Genomic DNA, 20,983 nt, shown 5'->3' on the forward strand with positions numbered 1-20,983 from the left:
GTTTCATCATTATAATGTTCTGGGAACTATTTCTTAAATCAAAAGTAGGTCTTTCACTCCATGTACTATATTTCGGACATGTTAAAATCGGACATCGAAAGATGGTGATATTTATGTGTTGATTTGTTGTTGATAGTTTTGTTGATAGTTTGTAAAAATATGTTTTGTGTTATTTCAGACAACAAGAATGAATGGTGGCAAGTATCCTGGGTCTTTATGTCAAGAAATGGATGTGAAGATTATTCATTTCACTGAACTTGGAAATCAACCACCACAGCTAACAGAAAACCTTTTAACAATAGGCATTGTTTTAAAATTTGTGAACTTTTATAATTAGCAGAAGTTGTTTTATAACATATACACATGACTAAATGTAACTGTTTACCAATTTGAAATGAGATGCTTTATTTTCTCAAACTCTGATGTTTGATTTTTTTCCTTTCATATGGTGTACATTAGTGTGATTCTAGGTTTTTTATAAATAATTCTGAAACATTAATGCAGCATACTGTTACATTATTGTTAACATTGTTACATTATGTTGTTTATCTGGTTAATCAAGTGGAAAAATGTTATTTATATAAAAATAAAGCTTATTAAGACTTATAATGGTACTTATTGTTATTTATGTTTTAACATACTTCAAGTAATAAAAATACAGTCAATGTCATTATTCATAAATGTAGTAAGGTTCCTTAAATTATTGTTCTGATTAATAAAGTCGGAATAACCGGCGGTTTACACACCGCGATAAAGTGGCGACAACTTTTTTTGGGCCAGTGAAACCCCTGAATATAGTATCCATACAAGGAAAATATTATTTTATTACATTATTTAAGGAAATTTGCATAATATTTAAGTGTTTAACATGCTTTTACTACACTTATGCATCAATTTTTAAATTTCACAATTTGTACAAGTTCGCGACTCGTTTTTCACAATTTTCAGAAGTTCACGACACATTTTTTTCACAATTTTGAAAAGTTCGCGACTCATTTTTTCACAAAGTGAGGAGGGCCAGAGCCGCTTCACAAAATCAGAAAAAAAAGCTCTGCTTTCAGTTAGCTTAGGGTTTGTACCTAAAAAAGTTATTGATGAATTATCACCCTTTACTCAAAAATAAACAGACAAGTATACATGAATTAGCTTTGAAATATTTTATTGTCATGCTTCATTTCATTGTTTTACTTATTCTGAATCCAGTTTTTTTCCTGAAATAACAGCCTCTTTCAGTCTGTTTCCCAATAGCAAAAAGTAAAATAAAGGCTGTTTCCCAAGAGCAAAAGGTAACATTTTCCCCCAAAATCTGACAAAAATTTCCCCCCAAAATATGCATAACTTTTCCAATGAACTTAATAATGAATTAATTCTTGATTTTATTATACAGTAATTTAATTACCTAGCACTTTTATAAATACATAAACATTTTAGAAAGCAGTTTAATATGCATTCTTCAACAATTGGTACACCATTATTTATAATCATATAAATAATGTATAATTTTTCCCGATTTCCTGGTCTATCCAAAAAAATCCAAATTAAACAGGCACAGGCAGTATAATATAAAGCGGAAAAAAATCACTGCATGTACAGTGGATGATATTTCCTCTGCACATGACAATATAACAGAGAACACTTCAACTCTATTATATCGCGGTATGCGGGGTCCAAAGATAGCGAGCGCGATATATCCTGCACACGATAAAACTTGTCAGGTCATTCATGCATAAAAATGTATGGATTAGCATAGTTTTGCAATTTCAAAACACAGTATTTACCAACCTTATTGCATTAGTTGTTATATACATGTATTATGCATATGTATAACATAAAAACATAATTCCTAAATTAGTATTTTAAAATGCGTATAATTAAATGTGTTACCGGTATCCTAAAAGCATTGCAAATCTTTATTGTTCATTTAAGGTGACAAAATCTAGCCACAAATAAACAATCCTGGAGTATTTCCTGTAAATTATTTGTACTGAAAAAAAGAATTAAAAAATTAGACCTCTTGTAAAATATCACGTCATTTTTATGCCCCCGAAGGAAGGCATATAGTGATTGGACTGTCCGTCCGTCTGTCTGTCTGTCCGTCACACGTTGCGTTTAAGTTTCGAAAAATGCTCATAAATTATATGTCCCTTCAGATAGCAACTTGATATTTGACATGCATGTGTATCTCATTGAGCTGCACATTTTGAGTGGTGAAAGGTCAAGGTCATCCTTCAAAGTCAAATGTAAAAAAAACAAATCCAAGGGAAGTAATAAGCTTTAAAGGGAGATAATTATCTTTACCTGTCAAATGATAAAAAATAAATCAATCTAAGCAGTGCAGTAGGAGGCATTGTGTTTCTGACAAAACATCTCTTGTTCTTTGTGGAAGCACATTGAATATTTGAATTCTGCATTACAATTTCTTAGCACATGGGAGACAACTAACTTTGGATAAAAAATTCCTAGTCCAAAAAACTTTGCAAACTTTACCTCTAAATTAAAACAACATCATTAATTTATGCTGTTTCTAACTTGCAATGGTTCTTGAGATAGGTCAGTATTGATCTGTGACATTTACAGTTATTGTATACACCTTCATGTGGGTACTGTGTGTATTCAGCAGCCTGATTGGCTGATACCATTACTAAGAAGAAAGGGATTGATAGCTGGCATCATGTCAGTTCTTATCAAACAATAGAGAATGTTGTAAGATGTGACATGCCAAATTACCTTTGATGTTGGGCAAGTGGGATTTGATTTTTGTTTGTCGCAGTACACAAGCGTAAATGTGATGTACAATGAAGGCAAGCAATCTAGACAAAACTGGATTTACAAATGTCCAATTACACAGAAAATAAATGTGGGTGAAAAAAAGGGGTCCAAGGTTGACTAGCAATATATTGAACATTGCATTATATATAACAGACTGCCATATAACAGAGTTGCAGTGTAATAAAGTTTAACAAATGACTACCCTTCAACTTCATGACCTCATTCATGATACATTTTGTGTGGATACTGCAATATTACCCGATAGTCCACCCTTCTTTAACATTATATCTCAGGTTTAAGCAAGCTCAATATTGATTCACCAAGCAGGCATTTGTGCACTTTGAAAACAATAAGGTCATGCAAGGTTGCATATTATGATGTTTGCAATCTATTTAAATTGCTAATGTTTGGAACGCAAACAAGTAGCAAACCAGTTCAGATAAATATGGCTGATGTGTACAGCGGAAGTGTTATGAGATTTATCATTTTCGCAACTGGTAATTGTTCGAGTCCTATTTTTAATATTTTAATAAATTGCTCAAAAGACAAAAACAGAGTGAGCCCTGACAGTCTCATTTCAATTCTCTAAGCATGTAAAGGTTTATTTATCAAATAAAATTCAATGTACAAAAATATATTGAAAACTCAATTTGCGAATCCACAAAAGCCATTGGGTATGGGCGGGTTAGTGGAAACATGTAAGGCCTTTCTGAAAAGTTTCTGATTTATATTAACAGTAATTTATTATCTTCATTGGACTACATACACCTATGTAAGATTCTCTTGAATAATCATTAATGTCTGAACAAAAATTGTAAGTGTGAGCTTTATTTGTGTTGCTCTTTATATGATATTATTTTGCTTTGCAGGGATTAAATTCAGATGTTAAGTATTCTGTGAATAGACTGGTACAAGGCTTGTCATCTGGAAGGAAGTTTGCTCGACAGGGGTTCTCTACTGCATTATGTCAGATGTTAAGAGTTATGGAATGTATCGACAGCCGCCTTATTCTGTCAATGATCAAAGAAAAGTCTAAATTATCACATGCTGGAAAACCCTCCAAATCTGTAAGTCTCTCTTCTTATTGACTCCTTATTAACTTATTATATGAGCAAACTACCGGTAACAATTTAATATGTATGTCACTGACTCTCTGTGCATGGCATTAATAGCAGTCCAGACCAACCAAATATTTGGTTCCATCAAGATAAAAAAGGATTTGTAAAATCTTTGAGACAACTTAGCCTATATACTTTCAAAATTTGTGTAACTTATTATGCCCCCAGATCGTATGATCGGGCGTACAGTCCAACCTGCCAATAACGACCACTCGAGGGATTTGGTCGTTGTGGTCTTTGTTCACAGGTGGTCTTTAATCGCAGGGTCGATTGAAACTTTGCAAAATATGCTAGTAGGTTTTTAACAGGTACCGTATGATTTATGTGCTCTATTGTTTAAATGTGTGAATTCTAAAGCATGTGTAATGTAAAAAAGGATTGAAATCACAGTTGTGTTTTATATTTACATGTATTATTTCAATTTGCAAACATAAACTAACAAACGAACTAACGCTTAGATGCCATAATGGTTAACTTTAACTGACAATTTACTTATCTATCATCTATGCGCGTCGTATCACGGAGAAATTTAAGACAGGAATGAATTTAAATTGTATGCGTACAATTTGCATCGTAATTGTAAAGAAACCGTAAATTTCCTTTATAAGTTGATATAAGCCCCAAACGTTTGGTATTTTCGGCAATTAGTATATAAATAATCGCGAGCCAATAAAATAAAAAAGGCAACTTCTTACACCTTCGTCAAACTACCAAATGCATAAAAGAAGCAGGTGGCTACCAATTAGCAATGTGTGTTAAATAAACAAAAGAAACAGCTATCGAGTAAACTGTCACTTGCCTATATCTCCATAGCGACCGACCAGTGCACTGGTAAGATGTTAATCACGTGACTATCACAGCATTATGGCGTTCATTGTTTTATTGACAGTTGTGAAATCGTTAATTGTTATGATTGAAGTGATCGTTGTAAGCCTCTTTCAAGGAATACAAGATTATTTTTTTTGCAAACCGATGACAACGTACAAAGTTTACTAGAAAATCCTTCAAAAAATATATTGTCATTGTATTAATAAGTTAGTGTATGCTGTTTTGTCAAATCTAAATTATTCGTTATGGAACGTTATATTATGATAATTAAAACGATTTTGTTAGTCACTCGACTGTTGGGAATTTAAAATGGTGGTCGCTGGTCATTGACGTGGTCGTTGTTAGCTATCAAAATCGACTTTGGGAATGTAAAATTGCGGTCGCTGGTCGTTGTTGGCAGGTGGGCGTTATTCGCAGGTACAGAATATAGTGAAATCGTTCCGGGGGAAATCAACGTGGTCGTTATTGACAACTGGTCGCTATTCACAGGCGGTCGCTCGGGCAGGTTGGACTGTATATTGTTTTTGGCCTGTCTGTCACTAAACTTAAACCTTGGTCATAACTTTTGCAATATTGAAGGTAGCAACTTGATATTTGGCATGAATGTGTATCTCATTGAGCTGCACATTTTGAGTGGTGAAAGGTCAAGGTCATCCTTCACGGTCAAAGGTCAAATATATGGCTTCAAAGCGGCGCAAAAAGGGGCATTGTGTTTCTGACAAACACATCTCTTGTTATCTCTGTGACACTGAAAATTCACTGTTGCAAATTGTTCAATACATATTTGTATAATATTACTGATAATTGCTTTGATTCATAAGATGACTGCAGTAACATATGTCCTAGTCATGCATGGTTATGGAATAATTGCTTATTAAATAATTATGAGTAGGACATCATAATTTAAAGTCTTGTTAAATATTTGTTCACTAAGACCTCCCCACACACACATGCGCACTTACACTCTAATTACGATTTTTAGCATATTGGTAACAAGAACAGATAATAATTAATACATTTGTTTAACCCTTTCAGTGGGGGAACCGAATTTTGAAGGCCTTTGCAAACAATTTGGATCCAGATGAGACGCCACAGAACGTGGCGTCTCATCAGGATCCAAACTGTTTGCTATTCTGATAGTATTCTTTGAAAAAAAATCGAAGAAAATGCTAATTTTAGAAATTCAGCAGACAACATTTTAGCAGACGACAAATTTCCCAGCATGCAAAGGGTTAATACATTTGTTAAAGTGTACATGTGTACTAACCCAAATGCTCCTTTTCCGCTATCAGCACAACATCAACATTGTGCACCAATCTATATGCACTGTTTCATATATCAGCATATCAATAAATAAACATGGTATTTTGCAGGAGGTGAGCAACATTCTGCTGGGTCAGGTGTGTGGCTTTCTAGCTCTCATACATTCTGGTCGCCTGTTTCTGGATGGAGATGAGGCTGTACAGGAAGTTGTGAAGCAGCTCCTACAGCTAGCCTCCAAGAGAACACATTTACAGCAGATTTGTAGGAGTGGAATTGCACAGATCATAGCAAAGGTATCCATGCCATTTGACCCCAATGCAATGTTTGTTGTATAAACAATAGAGATAATACAGTTTTGGAACAGCATGGGTGTTAGAAAATGTGAATCTTGATAATCATAGATTAAAAATGAAAGGTTTGCTTGTATCTTTTATTCTTCATCAACAAAATTGATGCTTTGGGTAATGTCCGGGTGAAATTCTTACCTTCAGTAAGATTTGCTGATGGTAAACTTCTCCTGTGATTGCTGTATTTCAGGTGAGCAGTGATCAGTTTGTTGGCTCTGTGCTGCCCCACTTGGAGGCTGAGTTCCACCAGGGCTGGAAGGCCTGCGTGCCAGACACACTGTACCTGCTGCTCACAGCGAACAGACACCACCATGTGAGTCATAGTCTACTGAAAAGCTTCAGAATTCCTTAGCTCACCTGATATCTTGGATCAGTTTCCAAAATAGTTCTGGTCTATTGAAAAACATGGTTGCCAGAGGTCGGGGACTTGATCCTCATATGGCAATAGTAAAACCTTGTGAGCACTCTAAAATTTAACTCTTCATGAAGCTTGGTCAGAGCATTTGTTCTAGTTATATCTTGGGGGCTACACAGGAGCAGGTCAGTTCCTTTGTATCTCAGACGAGCGACTTTGGGCCTTTCAGGCCCTCTTGTACTTTCATAAGCCCTTTAACATACAGATACTCATTTATAGTTCCTTAGAAAATACAATAGAATGTAAGACCTTTATTAATAGATACTAATGAGTAGCAAACAGCATACAACCTTAACAGCCGCGAGTTTCTCTCTGGCTGTTGTAGTTAATTTTGCTAATTGTTACATAGCCACTTTCTTTTTTCTTCTGAGTGGATGAGTGGGAAAGGATTAAGTGATAACTTCTGTTTATGTAAGCCACATAGTTATTTTGATAAATAATGCAGAAACCATCCTACCAAATGCTTCCATTATTTTCAGTCTAAAGTCAAGAAGCTGCTGAAGGACAGTTGGTCGGGTTCATCATTGATCAGTGAGAAGAACTACCCCCAAGTGGCTAACATAGTCTGGGTAAGTCATTGAAGTACTTGTCAATGTCACACTTGTCACACTGAAACTCATTACATGATTTAGGTTATTTATATAGTTGCAGATATAAGGATAAATTATTCAGAGTCAATAAGTTATATTAGTATTATGCTTATAGTGGATTGTTCTTAGTAAAAACTTTAACATGCTGCTTTTCTGTTATGTTTTTAAGCTTGACTTTTTGAAGAAAAGGTTCTTTTAGTAAGCTAGTTTCTCATGAATGGATAGTCTCTTAGACAAATTAAAAACCCATATTCCCCATATTGAAATTATGGCAGTTCTTTTGTGTCTCAGTTGAGCAACTTTTCTTTTACTTAAAAATTTGAATTCCCTCAAGTACAGCTTCAGTTTAAAGAGTGTTTTGTTGAATAAACTCATTACTTACTGTTAAAAGAAACAGGCTGTCACAGCAAATCACTGACCATTATAATGTTAATATACAACTTTATGTTTGTACATGTTTTATATAGTATTCAGTGTAATTAAAAAAATTCCAATTTGAATGATGACGAAACTAATTTTCCCAATTTGACAGTAACTGGAACCAGTCCAAAAGTGGTAAGGAAAAACATCGCTTTTTAACTTAAGCCTTAATCAGTTGTTGATCAATGATTGTCAACAAGTATACAGTGCTCCAGCTAGCAATAAATAGAGGGGCGCTGCGCCCCTCTAAAATTTGCCCCCTTAAAAAGCGCCCCTCTATTTTTCTGTCAAATGCCCTTTTGGTCTCTAAATTCCTGTTTTCCGGCAGAAACATCAACATGAATACACAGATAACACCCTTACCGGTACATGACTGCCTGGGCGTAATAAATCAACACATTGTGAACAAACAAGCCCCAAGGGCATGGTTTGTTATCAGATCATTAATTAGCCTTTTGTTGCAGACGATAGTAACATGCTGTGAAAGATTATCTCTGAGGTCACGCTTGGTTCGGCACAATCACACTCGAATGAAATCAAACTCAGCACTATTGATTTTTTAGCTCACCTGAGCGATAGCTCGGGGTGAGCTGTTGTGATCACTCAGCGTCCGGCCGTCTGTCTGTAAACAATTTGTAAACATCTTCTTCTACTAAAACATTGAGCCAATTTCAACTAAATTTCATGTGGAGCATCCCTAGGTCATGGGACAAAAGAATTGTTAAAAAAAATTTGATCGCATAACCAAGATGGCCACCATGACCATATATGGTAAAAACCTTAAAAAATCTTCTTGTCAGAAACCGCTCATCAGATTTTCAAAAAATTTCACAGGGATGACCTTTGAAGGCTCCCCTGAAAAAGTTGTTCAAAGAAATTTGATTCGTCAAAAAACATGGCCGCAGGAGCTCGTTGAACTTTGCATGTTTATTCGTTTTTGCCTATTTTGTGAAAACTTTCAAAAATCTTCCATATTTTGTCCGATCCTTTCCAAATTTGCACAGTGTCTTTATATCAATGAGGACACGAACCCTACAAAAATGAGCATTATTGGTCGATGAAGTACAGAATTACCTCCCCTTGAATTGAGAAAATGGTGTTTATGCAATAAAGTCCAAATTTTTCATCCAATTCTTTCCAAACTTGTTTATATATCAGATTAAAGAGAATAAAATTTTCTTTATTATGGTTTTTCTTTCATGAAAATCCATAAAGGATAAGTGTTATTAATCGTTGCTTAATTAATGAACTATGCGAATTATCGGTATTGATTTTTTTCCTGACATGCCGTCCCAGATATTAACCGCTTTCAGCTGTAGACTGTGCATCAATACATCGCCGTGTTATTGACCTGAAAAATTTATACGCAGTCGGCATTAACACCGGTCATCGAGACAAATTACTGATGTGAAAACAAATCGTACATCGTAGAGGATTAAATAAACAATTACATCTGATTAAAGATTAAAGATTGCTGCCGATTTAAATCAATTTGAGTACTTTTTGCGTATATTTGATGCCGAATGGGAAGCTGTGTTTAGACTTAAGTTGAGAAAAATGGCAACGAGATACTTGCCTGTTGGTAGCTAAAGAAACTTCAGCGTACAGTTTATAATGGGTGGCCATTCCCCGCTGTAGTCTACGGGCGGGTAGTGAACTGGTTTAGAAAAGTGGAAGCTTGTGGAAAAGCGGTTTGAGAAGTTTGTAAGAAAACCCTGAATTATCAGTCTTGTGGGAAGAAGGCATTGCGTCTCCACGCAGAGGGCCCTTATCACATAAAGAATATAAGAACCATCAAGACCAACCAGGTAGGGTTTTATTTTTTTAACTAACACCCCGAATTTGGTCGTATTTTCTGTTGCTAAAGTTTACTGTTTAGGTTGTTTTGCATCAAAAATCGGCAAGATAGATCTAGCAAATTTGCCAATTTTTTTTTATTAATAACGTATGATTCATTGATTGTGAGCTTTTAAAACATTTTGACCTTGGAATAAAGCATGAATCAGGAAAGAATTTTAACAGTAATTGAAAATACGATCAAATACGCCATTTTTGCTGACTGGGACAGGTCTTTTTTAGTTAAATAAAATGTTTTATTGTCCCCAACATATGAGCCCAGCAGCAAGAAATGTTGTTTTTTTTACTTTTTGTAAAACAAATATGGGCAACCTACCGTAATCCAAATTCGCCGACACCTTAATTCGACGATGTTCTATTTTTATCGATTAAATGGATAATTATTGTCTTGGAATCATTTCAAAGTAATACAGCCGAGTTTAAAATTATTATTTTGTGCTATTAAACATTCATTATTTCTTAAATTATTTGCTAAATATTGCTTCATGTAACCGTTACATCGTCAAATTTGGGTCACACCAGGATACAATTATTTAGCATTCAAACAACGATTGGGATAAAAACTAGGGGAACCCATGCTGAAATTTTCAATTTTAACTGTTTAGCAGAAGCCACCATACCCAATTTTCTTAGGTGTATGTGGAGGCTTCTGGCAGCATGATTCTGTGAATATAAATGGTGACATTTGATTCTGCATTAATTAAACATGTATTAATGACTTTTTTAAAGTATGTGTGAAAAATATAATTTGTAACCACTGTTACAGGTTTTATCTGGTTCTTCAAAAGCAACACCTGCAGTCGAGTCCATGCCAGACAGAGGGTGCATGTGAATGAATGGCCTTTTGTCTAACTTTGTGTTCTTTATCAAATACATGAAGATTTTTAAATATATGTGTATGTTGTTTTTTTAAGAAAATAGAATCACCAGAACAGGTACAGGCACCCTTTAAATGTGTCGAATCCAGGAGCTTCAGGGGGCCTCTGGCCCCCTTGTCCCCTGGACCCACCGAGGGCCCTGCGGCCCCCTGGCCCCCAGCTTTAAGTTCAGGATTTTCAAAATATCCAACTTTGACCCCTGCAAATGCTTTGCTAAAACTTTGGCTACAGTTTCTAAAATTTGGCTACACAAAATTCCATTTGGCTAAAATGTTGGCCACAGAAATTTTTGGGTAAGAGGAGCCCTGTTTGGATTGTATTTGGGTCATCTGGGGTCAGCAACTAGGCACTAGGTCAAATAATAGAAAAACCTTGTGTAGACTATAGAGGTCACAATTTTCATCAGATTTTATTGAAATATAGTCAGAATGTTTGTCTTGTTAAAATCTGGATTGGGATTGACTTTGGGTCATCTAGGGTCAAAAACTAGGTCAGATTAAAAAAACAAACTTTTGTAGACAGTAGAGGTCACAGTTTTCATTAAATCTTTATGAAATTTGGCCAGAATATTAATCTTGATGAAATCTGGGTTGGGATTGTATTAGGGTCATCTGGGGTCAAAAACTAGGTCAAATCATAGAAAAACTTTGTGAAGACAATAGAGGTCATAGTTTTCATATGATCTTAATGAAATATGGTCAGAATGTTTATCTTGATAATATCTGATTTTGGATCGTATATGGGTCATCTGGGGTCAAAAATTAGGTCACCGGGCAAATTCTAGTAAAACCTTGTGTAGATGAAAGAGGTCACAGTTTTCATCACGTCTTAATGAAATTTTGTCAGAATGTATTAATTAATGAAATTTGGCTTGGGATTGTATATGGGTCTAATAAAATTTAAGTTCATGAAGCAAGGTTAGTCAGGTGAGCGATTCAGGGCCATCATGGCCCTCTTGTTTAAACTTCTGAATTCTTTGGCTATGATTTTTTGTTTGCCAAAATAGTGATTTTTAATTCAAAACACATTAAAATTTGAAAATTAATCATCTTTTTTTAATGTGAATATGCGGTTAATTTTAAGTCCGAAATTACGGCATTGAAAAACATATTTGTGTTTGGATTTTATTTCTGAACTTTAAAACACTGTCTGTCCTCAATCATGATGAATTTTAACATGAATAGGGGCAGACAGTTGTTATTTCAACAAATAAAGAGCTTGTTTGGATGGTGGATTTATCACTCTGCAAGTAAAATGTAATTTTGATAATGTCATATATTTTCGCGACCTAACAAAACAGTCAACGTTGTTGACATTAGTTGAAATAACGTGTTGTAAAATAAATATATCAATGTTTCATTTTTAATCTCCAGACTGGATGCTACTTCATGGTGACATTGATCATTGTTCAGACTTTAAATTTGTCAATATAGATTATTGTTTTAATTAATATTATTATTGTGGAAAAACATTGACTCACAGTTATTCAAATTTATACAAATTAAGAGGTGACAGTCACAACATTAATTTGACCCAGTGAAACCCCTGAATTTATTTCATGTTTTCTTCATTGCTTCTACAAGGCCACTGATGCTTAAACTGGAACCTGACAGATTAACATGCAGTTCAATGGTGATAGGTGATAAAAAACATAAAAATCCTCCCACACACACACACACCAGAAAGAAATATGATATCTACATATCTCTAATGCGTGTAGTCGGATGCTAGCCCAAGTCGTTTATGAAATTGGCTACGAAGTTGTTTTCCTTAGCGCCAATGTAGATAGTAATATATTTATTATAATTTCATTACACAAAATGAGGAACAGCATACAATTGGTGAAAACATCCAATGCACTAATGTTTACAATTCATAAGTATATAGTATAAGCAAAGTATATACTTAAGTATATTTATAACCAAATGCCCTAATTTCCAAAATTACGCGTGAAATTTGCCCTTTTTGGGGAAGCTCCCCTCTATTTTGAAGAGCTGGCTGGAGCACTGAGTATATGAATATTAATTTTGATGAATCTTCTTTAACTTTTGTTTCTTCTCAACTCTACAGGCAAGCACCAGCTGTCACCCGACGATTCATAATTGCATAAATGAAATATTGTTGACAGTGAATGAGAAGTCAGAAGTGGCTACATTTTGGAAATGTGTATGCAGTAAGTATACACACTAATATAAGCCATTTGTATTTAATGCATTGTCTGTGTTATGTTGACTATTGCTATATTGGTTGTTTAATTGAAATGATGTCAGTTTATTTATAACTTTTAATATGTGCTTATAATAGAATGCTTTGTGTTTGCCTTAGTGGGCTTTGTCTTCGTATTATCACACACCCACAGCATATCATCACAAACCCACAGCATGCCATCACAAACCCACAGCATATAATCACAAACGCACATCATGCCATCACAAACCCACAGCATTCCATCACAAACACGCAGCATATCATCATAAACACATCACATATCATTACAAGCACACAGTATATCATCACAAGCACACAGAATATCATCACAAACACTCAACATGCCATCACAAACCCACAGCGTATCATCACAAGCACACAGCATCCAATCACAAGCACACATAATATCAACACAAAACCCACAGCATATCATCACAAACCCACAGCATATCACAAACACCCAACATGCCATCACAAACCCACAGCGTATCATCACAAGCACACAGCATCCATACACAAGCACACATCATATCACAAAACCCACATAATGTCATCACAATCACACAGCATATCATCACAAACCCACATAATGTCATCACAATCACACAGCATATCATCACAAATCCACAGCATATCATCACAAGCACACAGCATATCATCACAGACCCACAGCATATCATCACAAATCCACAGCATATCATCACAAAACCCACAGCATATCATCACAGATGCTCATCATATCATCACAAACCAACATCATGCTATCACAATCACACGGCATTAGAGCTGTAACGATTCACCCATCATTCGATTTGATTTCGATACCAAATGGTCCGATTGGATTATTTTCGATTCGATTTAAATTAAACTATATGCTGCTTATTTTGCTAACTATTTCATGTTTGGTTTGTCAAGAGCATGAATTAATATGTTTGGTATTTGTTATTAACTTATTATGTTGTACATTTAAAGTGTTTAATTTTTTAAATACAATTTAAAACGCAACATTGTTTTATGAGTAACACATTTATTGAACACAACATCCTGTTGATTTATTCTTAAATAACATAAAATGCACATGCGTTTAACAGAAAACAACAACAAACTAAAATGTAAGTATATAAACAACATCCAGTTGACTTCTTAACAAAATGCACACAGTTTAGTAAACAAACCATATGGGTAACTTGCGTCAACAAAACACGTTTTGCAAGTTGCCTTTGCATCAGAAACTTCGAAAACCCGAAATGTTTGAAATACTTTTAATTTAAATTTTGACGGTGCGTCTTTCAGCATGGTTGAAGAAGCCATTTTACCAGCTGATGTAATGCTGAGCATGTTATTAATTCATTGGATCCATATTGGCTATTGACCAATCAAAATACGTATTACAAATGACAAGAACGTTAAGTCAACAGTTTTGGAAAGTAAGTTTTAAATGCGGATCAATCGGGATTGCAGTAAATCGAATCGAAATTGGCCGTATTGGTATCGAAATCGAATCGGCGGCGTTGAACCGGTTTTTCGATTCATCGACCGTATCCTTAGCTCTACACAGCATATCATCACACACAAACCCACAGCATATTGTCACAAGCACACATCATATCGCCACAAACCCACAGCATGCCATCACAAACCCACAGCATGCCATCACAAGAACACAGCATACCATCACAAACCCACAGCACGCCTTCACAATCCCACAGCATATCTTCACAAACCCACAGCATGCCATCACAAACCCACATATAATCACAAATCCACAGCATATCATCACAAGCACACAGCATACCATCACAAGCACACAGCATATCACAAACCCACAGCATATCATCATAAGCACACATCATATAATCACAAACCCTCAGCTTATCATCACAAGATCACAACATATCATCACAAGCACACAACATATCATCATAAACCCGCAAAATGCCATTGCAAATTAACCCACAGCATATCATTACAAGCACACAGCATATCATCACAAACCCACAGCATATCATAACAAACCCACAGCATATCATCACAAGCACACAGCATATCATACAAACCCACAGCATATCATACAAACCCACAGCATATCATCACAAACCCACAGCATATCATCACAAACCCACACTATATCATCACAAACCCACAGCATATCATCACAAACCCACACCATATCATCACAAGCACACATCATAAAATCACAAACCCACAGCATATCATCACAAACCCACACCATATCATCACAAGCACACAGCATAAAATCACAAACCCACAGCATATCATCACAAACCCACACCATATCATCACAAGCACACAGCATATCATCACAAACCCACAGCATATCATCACAAACCCACACCATATCATCACAAACCCACATCATATCATGACAAACCCACAGCATTAAATCACAAACCCACAGCATGCCATCACAAACACACAGCATAATATCACAAACACACAGCCTTTTATCACAAAGCCACAGCATATCATCACAAACACTCAAAATACACTGTATCATTGTCTATGGCATCGGATATTTATGTAATATAACACCATAAGTAGTTTACATGGTAGTTCTTACACATGTACATTCTTTTGTAGATAATGATAAGGTGAATGAATATTGCTGTTATTTGGTTTTGTATTCTCATACTCGACTTTTATAATCAGAAAACAACGAAATCCTACATTTAAATGCTCAACATGAAATGTGTCGTGTTCTGAGAAAACTTGGCATAATTCATGTGCGTAAAGTGTCGTCCCACATTAGCCTGTGCAGTACGCACAGGCTAATCAGGGACACCACTTTCTGCTTAAACTAGATTTTCGGTAAAAAGGGACTTCCTTTAAACAAAAAATACCATTAAAGCGGAAAGTGTTGTCCCTGATTAGCCTGTGGGGACCGCACAGGCTAATCTGGGACGACACTTTACGAACATGAATTAAGCCAAATTTTCTCAGAACACGACACAAATGATTATACAGCTTAGTTGCTATAACAAATCAGGACCAGAAACAAGTTTTTTAACAACAGTTACTTAGATTTACAGATGTATTTAAATGTAATTGTTTTCTTATGATTGTAGGAGCTGTTGATTTAGTTTTGAAGTCACCAATAATGTGCCTTCTAGAAATAAAAAAACAAACATCTTACAGCTATTATAATTAAGCTTTTTTTTAAACAAATTGAGACAACTACATACTTCTGTGTTTTAATCAATATTTCATGAACCAACACGAGTTTAAACACTTTTAAAAGTAGTTTTTGTTTTTGTGCATGTTTTAGGGCCACTTCTGACAGGAGATACCAAGGTTTCCAAAAAAATATTAGCACTGCACATGTTTGAAAGCCTTCTTCCATCTTTAAAAGATGCATCTGTGGTAAGTCCCTGTAGTACGGTACTATTGGAGAGCACCATATTTATGATTTTGTGATTTTTAACTACCTGTATTCATAGGAATTTGTGTCAATTATCCATAGAATACACTTATCTAGTGCATGTGTACCACATTGCAGATGGAGGAGATCCTGGTTCCAGACATTGTCACGGTTGTAGCCTCCCTAAGACCAAAGAGGACAGATGAACTATCAGTCAGAATCAGACGCATGGTAACATGCTAATTATTCAGTTGTGTGGAACATCTTTCAGCATTGTATTGTAACCCTACTGAATGTATTTAAAAGCAAAATTGTATTACTAAATCTTTAACTTGCTACTTTATTAAAAGATTATTATGTTCTTAAACTGTTATGCAAATGTGTTTAACATGCTTGATATTATGCAAAGAACATAGGTGCAAAGATAAATATTACCATTAATTATAGTGTAATAATGTTTTCAAAGTGCTTTGGAAATACAAATGGATGTATAGATAAAAAATGGTAATGATGAATTAAAGTGCATATATGTTTAGTGTGCTGCTGTTTCAGACTCAAATGGAGATCTTTCATCACCTTTTTGAGGAAATATGGAATGAGTGATTTATTGGACGTAAAACTGCTCTTTGAATGTTTTTAATATTACAGTCATGGGAAATGAATTTCTTCTTTTTAGCTCACCTCATTGCTCAGGTGAGCTTTTCTGACCGGTCTTTGTCCGTCGTATGTCTGTCCATCCTTCCGTAAACATTTGCTCGTAAACACTCTAGAGGCCACATTTCTTGTCCCATCTTCATGAAACTGTATCAAAAGCTTTGCCCCAATTAAATCTAGGCCGAGTTCGAAACTGGGTTGTGCCGGGTCAAAAACTAGGTCACTAGGTAAAAAATAAGAAAAACCTTGTAAACACTGTAGAAGTCACATTTTATGTTCAATCTTCATGTAACTTTGTCAAAATGTTTGTCTTAATGATATCTTGATTGAGTTCAAAAGTGGTTCCTGTGTGTTGAAAAACATGGCCGCCAGTGGGCGGGGCAGTTTTCCTTATTTGGCTATAGAGAAACCTTGTAAACACTCTAGAAGTCACAAGTTGGTCAAAACATTGGTTTTATTGATTTCTTGGACGAGTTTGAAAATGGTCCAGATCGGTGAAAAAACACGGCCGCCAGGGGCGGTGCAGTTTTCTCTATATGTATATAGTGAAAACATGGGAACACTCTAGAAGTCACATTTTTGGTCCAACGTTCATGAAATTTAGTCAGAACATGTGTTTTTTGGATATGACAGTTGAGTTCGAAAATGGCTCGGATCGGTAAAAAAGCATGGCCGCTGAGTGGGGGGTCATTTTCCTTATATTTATGTAGTAATAACAGCTTTTGAACACTATATAGTTTTTCATGTCAAGGGAAGTAACTGCAAATGAAAAATTATGTTGAATTGACAGAGTTGTCTCCCTTTTTAAAATATTTGTTTTAAGCACAAGAAGATTAAGTGGAATTAATTATAAATGATAGTTTTACATTCTGGAAGATAGCAGACCTTTGAATATGTTTTTTATTGTTTGATGATTCTGTACAATATGGCATTCTTTTGTCAAACAATTAAAGCGAGACTTTACGATTTTTATATGTGTTAAATTGTAATATATTGATAAATACATGTTACAATAACACAAAATAGGCAAGATATTGAAGACAAATTTCATAAAATGCAGCAAAGACAAATTAGCGCCCCGAGCTGATGGTGACGAAGATATTTCGTACATATTTTCCTACAATAACCGAAGAATTCGTCTTTTTATTAGGATCGGAGTTAGTGTTCGTGTGTAAAATGAATAGACATCGCTGCAGGAATTTAAAAACAACCATTAAACTTAATTAAGATTCACATCGTACATGCATGATATACATTCTGGCGAATTCTACTGCACAGACATTTTCGATTTCAGAATTAAATATCTCGCTTATTTCGCATTTTTCGACACATGTTCTTCTCAAGTTATATTTTAAATTATATTGAAATGTATGACCTTGTTAACACTCTAGAGGTCACATTTATTTTCCGATCATCATGAAACTTGGTCTGAAGATTTGTCCCAATGATATCTTGGATGAGTTCGAAAATGGTTTTTGTTGCTTTAAAAACATGGCCACCAGGGGTGGGGAATTTTTCCTTATAATGCTATATATGGCTTTAGTAAAACCTTGTTAACACTAGAGGCCACATTTATTGTCCAATCTTCATGAAATTTGGTCAGAAGATTGGTCTCAATGATATCTTAAATGAGTTCGAAAATTATTATGTTTGCTTGAAAAACACGGCTTCCAATGGGGCGGGGCATTTTTCCTTATACAGCTATAGTAAAATCTTGTTAACACTCTAGTTTTATTTAATTCAGTTGCCCAATCTTCATGAAATTTGGTCAGAACATTTGTGTCATGTGTAGTAAAGTTTGGTTTTATTATGTCAGTATTATGTACCATTAACTGTTTTATTTAATTTTCCATAACACAGAATTTTCATAATTAACAACTGTTTTAGTCATTATTACTTATGGTAAGCCTATCAACTAAGAGAAAGCTGAAATGAAGACAACATGTACACAATTTTGCAGTATCTATCTCCATTGTTTAACCTGCTAAGTCATATTTCCCAATCTATTTTTAGTTCTGCTCTAGAATTTGTTAGACCCCAGATATTAATCATTGCAGTGTGTAAATATTTGCCACTCAGCTTACTGACCCTCTCACTTTGCTGTATGCCAGATGTTTATATCAGTGGTCAGTAATAAAAGCTGGTTGAACTGTTTGATATATTTTTAGCTCACCTGATTGCTCAGGTGAGCTTTTGTGACCGGTCTTTGTCCGTTGTATGTCCGTTCGTCCGTTGACATTAGCTAGTAAACACTCTAGAGGCCACATTACTTGTCCCATCTTCATGAAACTTGGTCAGAAGCTTTGTCCCAATGAAATCTCAGCCGAGTTCGAAACTGGGTTGTGCCGGGTCAAAAACTAGGTCAAAAAAAAGAAAAACCTTGTAAACACTGTAGAAGTCACATTTCATGCCCAATCTTCATGTAACTTTGTCAAAATGTTTGTCTTAATGATATCTTGGTTGAGTTCAAAAGTGGTTCCTATCCGTTGAAAAACATGGCCACCAGTGGGCGGAGCAGTTTTCCTTATTTGGCTATAGAGAAACCTTGTAAACACTCTAGAAGTCACAATTTTAGCCCAATCATCATGAAAGTTGGTCGAAACATTGGTTCAATTGATGTCTCGGACGAGTTCGAAAATGGTTGAGATCGGTGAAAAAACATTGCCGCCAGTGGGCGACACATTTTTCTCTATATGTATATAGTGGCAGTTTTCCCTATTTGGCTATAGAGAAACCTTGTAAACACTCTAGAAGTCACAATTTTTGCCCAATCATCATGAAAGTTGGTCAAAACATTGGTTTTATTGATATCTCGGACGAGTTTGAAAATGGTCGGGATTGGTGAAGAAACATGGCTGCCAGTGGGCGGGGCATTTTTCTTTATTTGTATATAGTGAAAACATGTGAACACAGTAGAAGTCACATTTTTGGCCCAATTTTCATGAAATTTGCTCAGAACATTTGTTTCCTTGATATGAGAGTTGAGTTCAAAAATGGTTCCGGTCAGTTGAATAACATGGCTGCTGGGAGGGGGGCAGTTTTCTCATTATGCCCCCCCCCCCCTTTCGAAGAAGAGGGGGTATATTGTTTTGCTCATGTCGGTCCGTCTGTCCACCAGATGGTTTCCGGATGATAACTCAAGAGCGCTTATGCCAAGGATCATAAAACTTCATAGGTACATTGATCATGACTCGCAGATGACCCCTATTGATTTTCATGTCACTTGGTCAAAGGTCAAGGTCACAGTGACCCAAAGCAATAAAATGGTTTCCGGATGATTACTCAAGAACACTTATGCCTAGGATCATGACACTTCATAGCTACATTGATCATGACTCGCAGATAACCCCTATTGATTTTGAGGTCACTAGGTCAAAGGTCAAGGTCACGATGACCCGAAATAGTAAAATGGTTTCCAGATGATAACTCAAGAACGCTTAGGCCTAGGATCATGAAACTTCATAGGTACATTGATCATAACTCGTAGATGACCCCTATTGATTTTCAGGTCACTAGGTCAAAGGTCAAGGTCACGATGACCCAAAATAGTAAAATGGTTTACGGATGATAACTCAAGAACGCTTAGGCCCAGGATCATGAAACTTCATAGGTACATTGATCATGACTCGTAGATGACCCCTATTGATTTTCAGGTCACAGGGTCAAAGGTCAAGGTCATGGTGATCCGAAATAGAAAAATGGTTTCCAGATAATAACTCAAGAGCGCTTATGCCTAGGATCATGAAACTTCATAGGTACATTGATCATGACTCGAAGATGACCCCTAATAATGTTTAGGTTACTATTTCAAAGGTCAAGGTCAGGGTGACCTGAAATAGTTAAATGGTTTCCGGATGATAACTCAAGAACGCTTATGCCTAGGATCATGAAATTTCATAGGTACAATGATCATGACTTGCAGATGACCCCTATAGATTTTCAGGTCACCAGGTCAACGGTCAAGGTCACAGTGACCTGAAATAGTAAAATGGTTTCTGGATGATAACTCAAGAACGCTTATGCCTAGGTTCATGAAACTTCATAGGTATATTGACTCACAGATGACCCCTATTGATTTTCAGGTCACTAGGTCAAAGGTCAAGGTCACAGTGCCTAATAACTTATTCACACAATGGCTGTCAAGGTCACGGTGACTCAACTTAGAAAAATGGTTTCTGGATGATAACTCAAGAATGCTTACGCCTAGGATCATGAAACTTCATAGGTATATTGATCATGATTTGCAGATGAAATAAT

The 20,983-nt window shown here is 35.6% G+C and overlaps 1 protein-coding gene across 24 annotated transcripts in view; it reads left to right on the forward strand.

Annotated features, from left to right (window-relative positions):
* Positions 1-20,983, forward strand: part of LOC127865166 (myb-binding protein 1A-like) — a 277,075-nt gene that overhangs the window by 160,887 nt on the left and 95,205 nt on the right. For 5 of the 24 annotated variants that reach the window (XM_052405101.1, XM_052405103.1, XM_052405108.1 and 2 more), the window contains 7 exons: positions 3,639-3,836; positions 6,089-6,271; positions 6,516-6,638; positions 7,220-7,309; positions 12,556-12,658; positions 15,980-16,074; positions 16,211-16,303. The exons of 8 other annotated variants lie outside the window; for them this stretch is intronic. In XM_052405101.1, the coding sequence (XP_052261061.1) occupies positions 3,639-3,836; positions 6,089-6,271; positions 6,516-6,638; positions 7,220-7,309; positions 12,556-12,658; positions 15,980-16,074; positions 16,211-16,303 (885 nt within the window). The remainder of the gene's footprint in view (positions 1-3,638; positions 3,837-6,088; positions 6,272-6,515; positions 6,639-7,219; positions 7,310-12,555; positions 12,659-15,979; positions 16,075-16,210; positions 16,304-20,983) is intronic. 11 more of the 24 variants (XM_052405110.1, XM_052405099.1, XM_052405109.1 and 8 more) reach the window with 6 other exon arrangements.

The sequence above is a fragment of the Dreissena polymorpha genome, chromosome 1, assembly GCF_020536995.1.
Source record: "Dreissena polymorpha isolate Duluth1 chromosome 1, UMN_Dpol_1.0, whole genome shotgun sequence".
Taxonomy (NCBI): Eukaryota; Metazoa; Mollusca; class Bivalvia; order Myida; family Dreissenidae; genus Dreissena; species Dreissena polymorpha.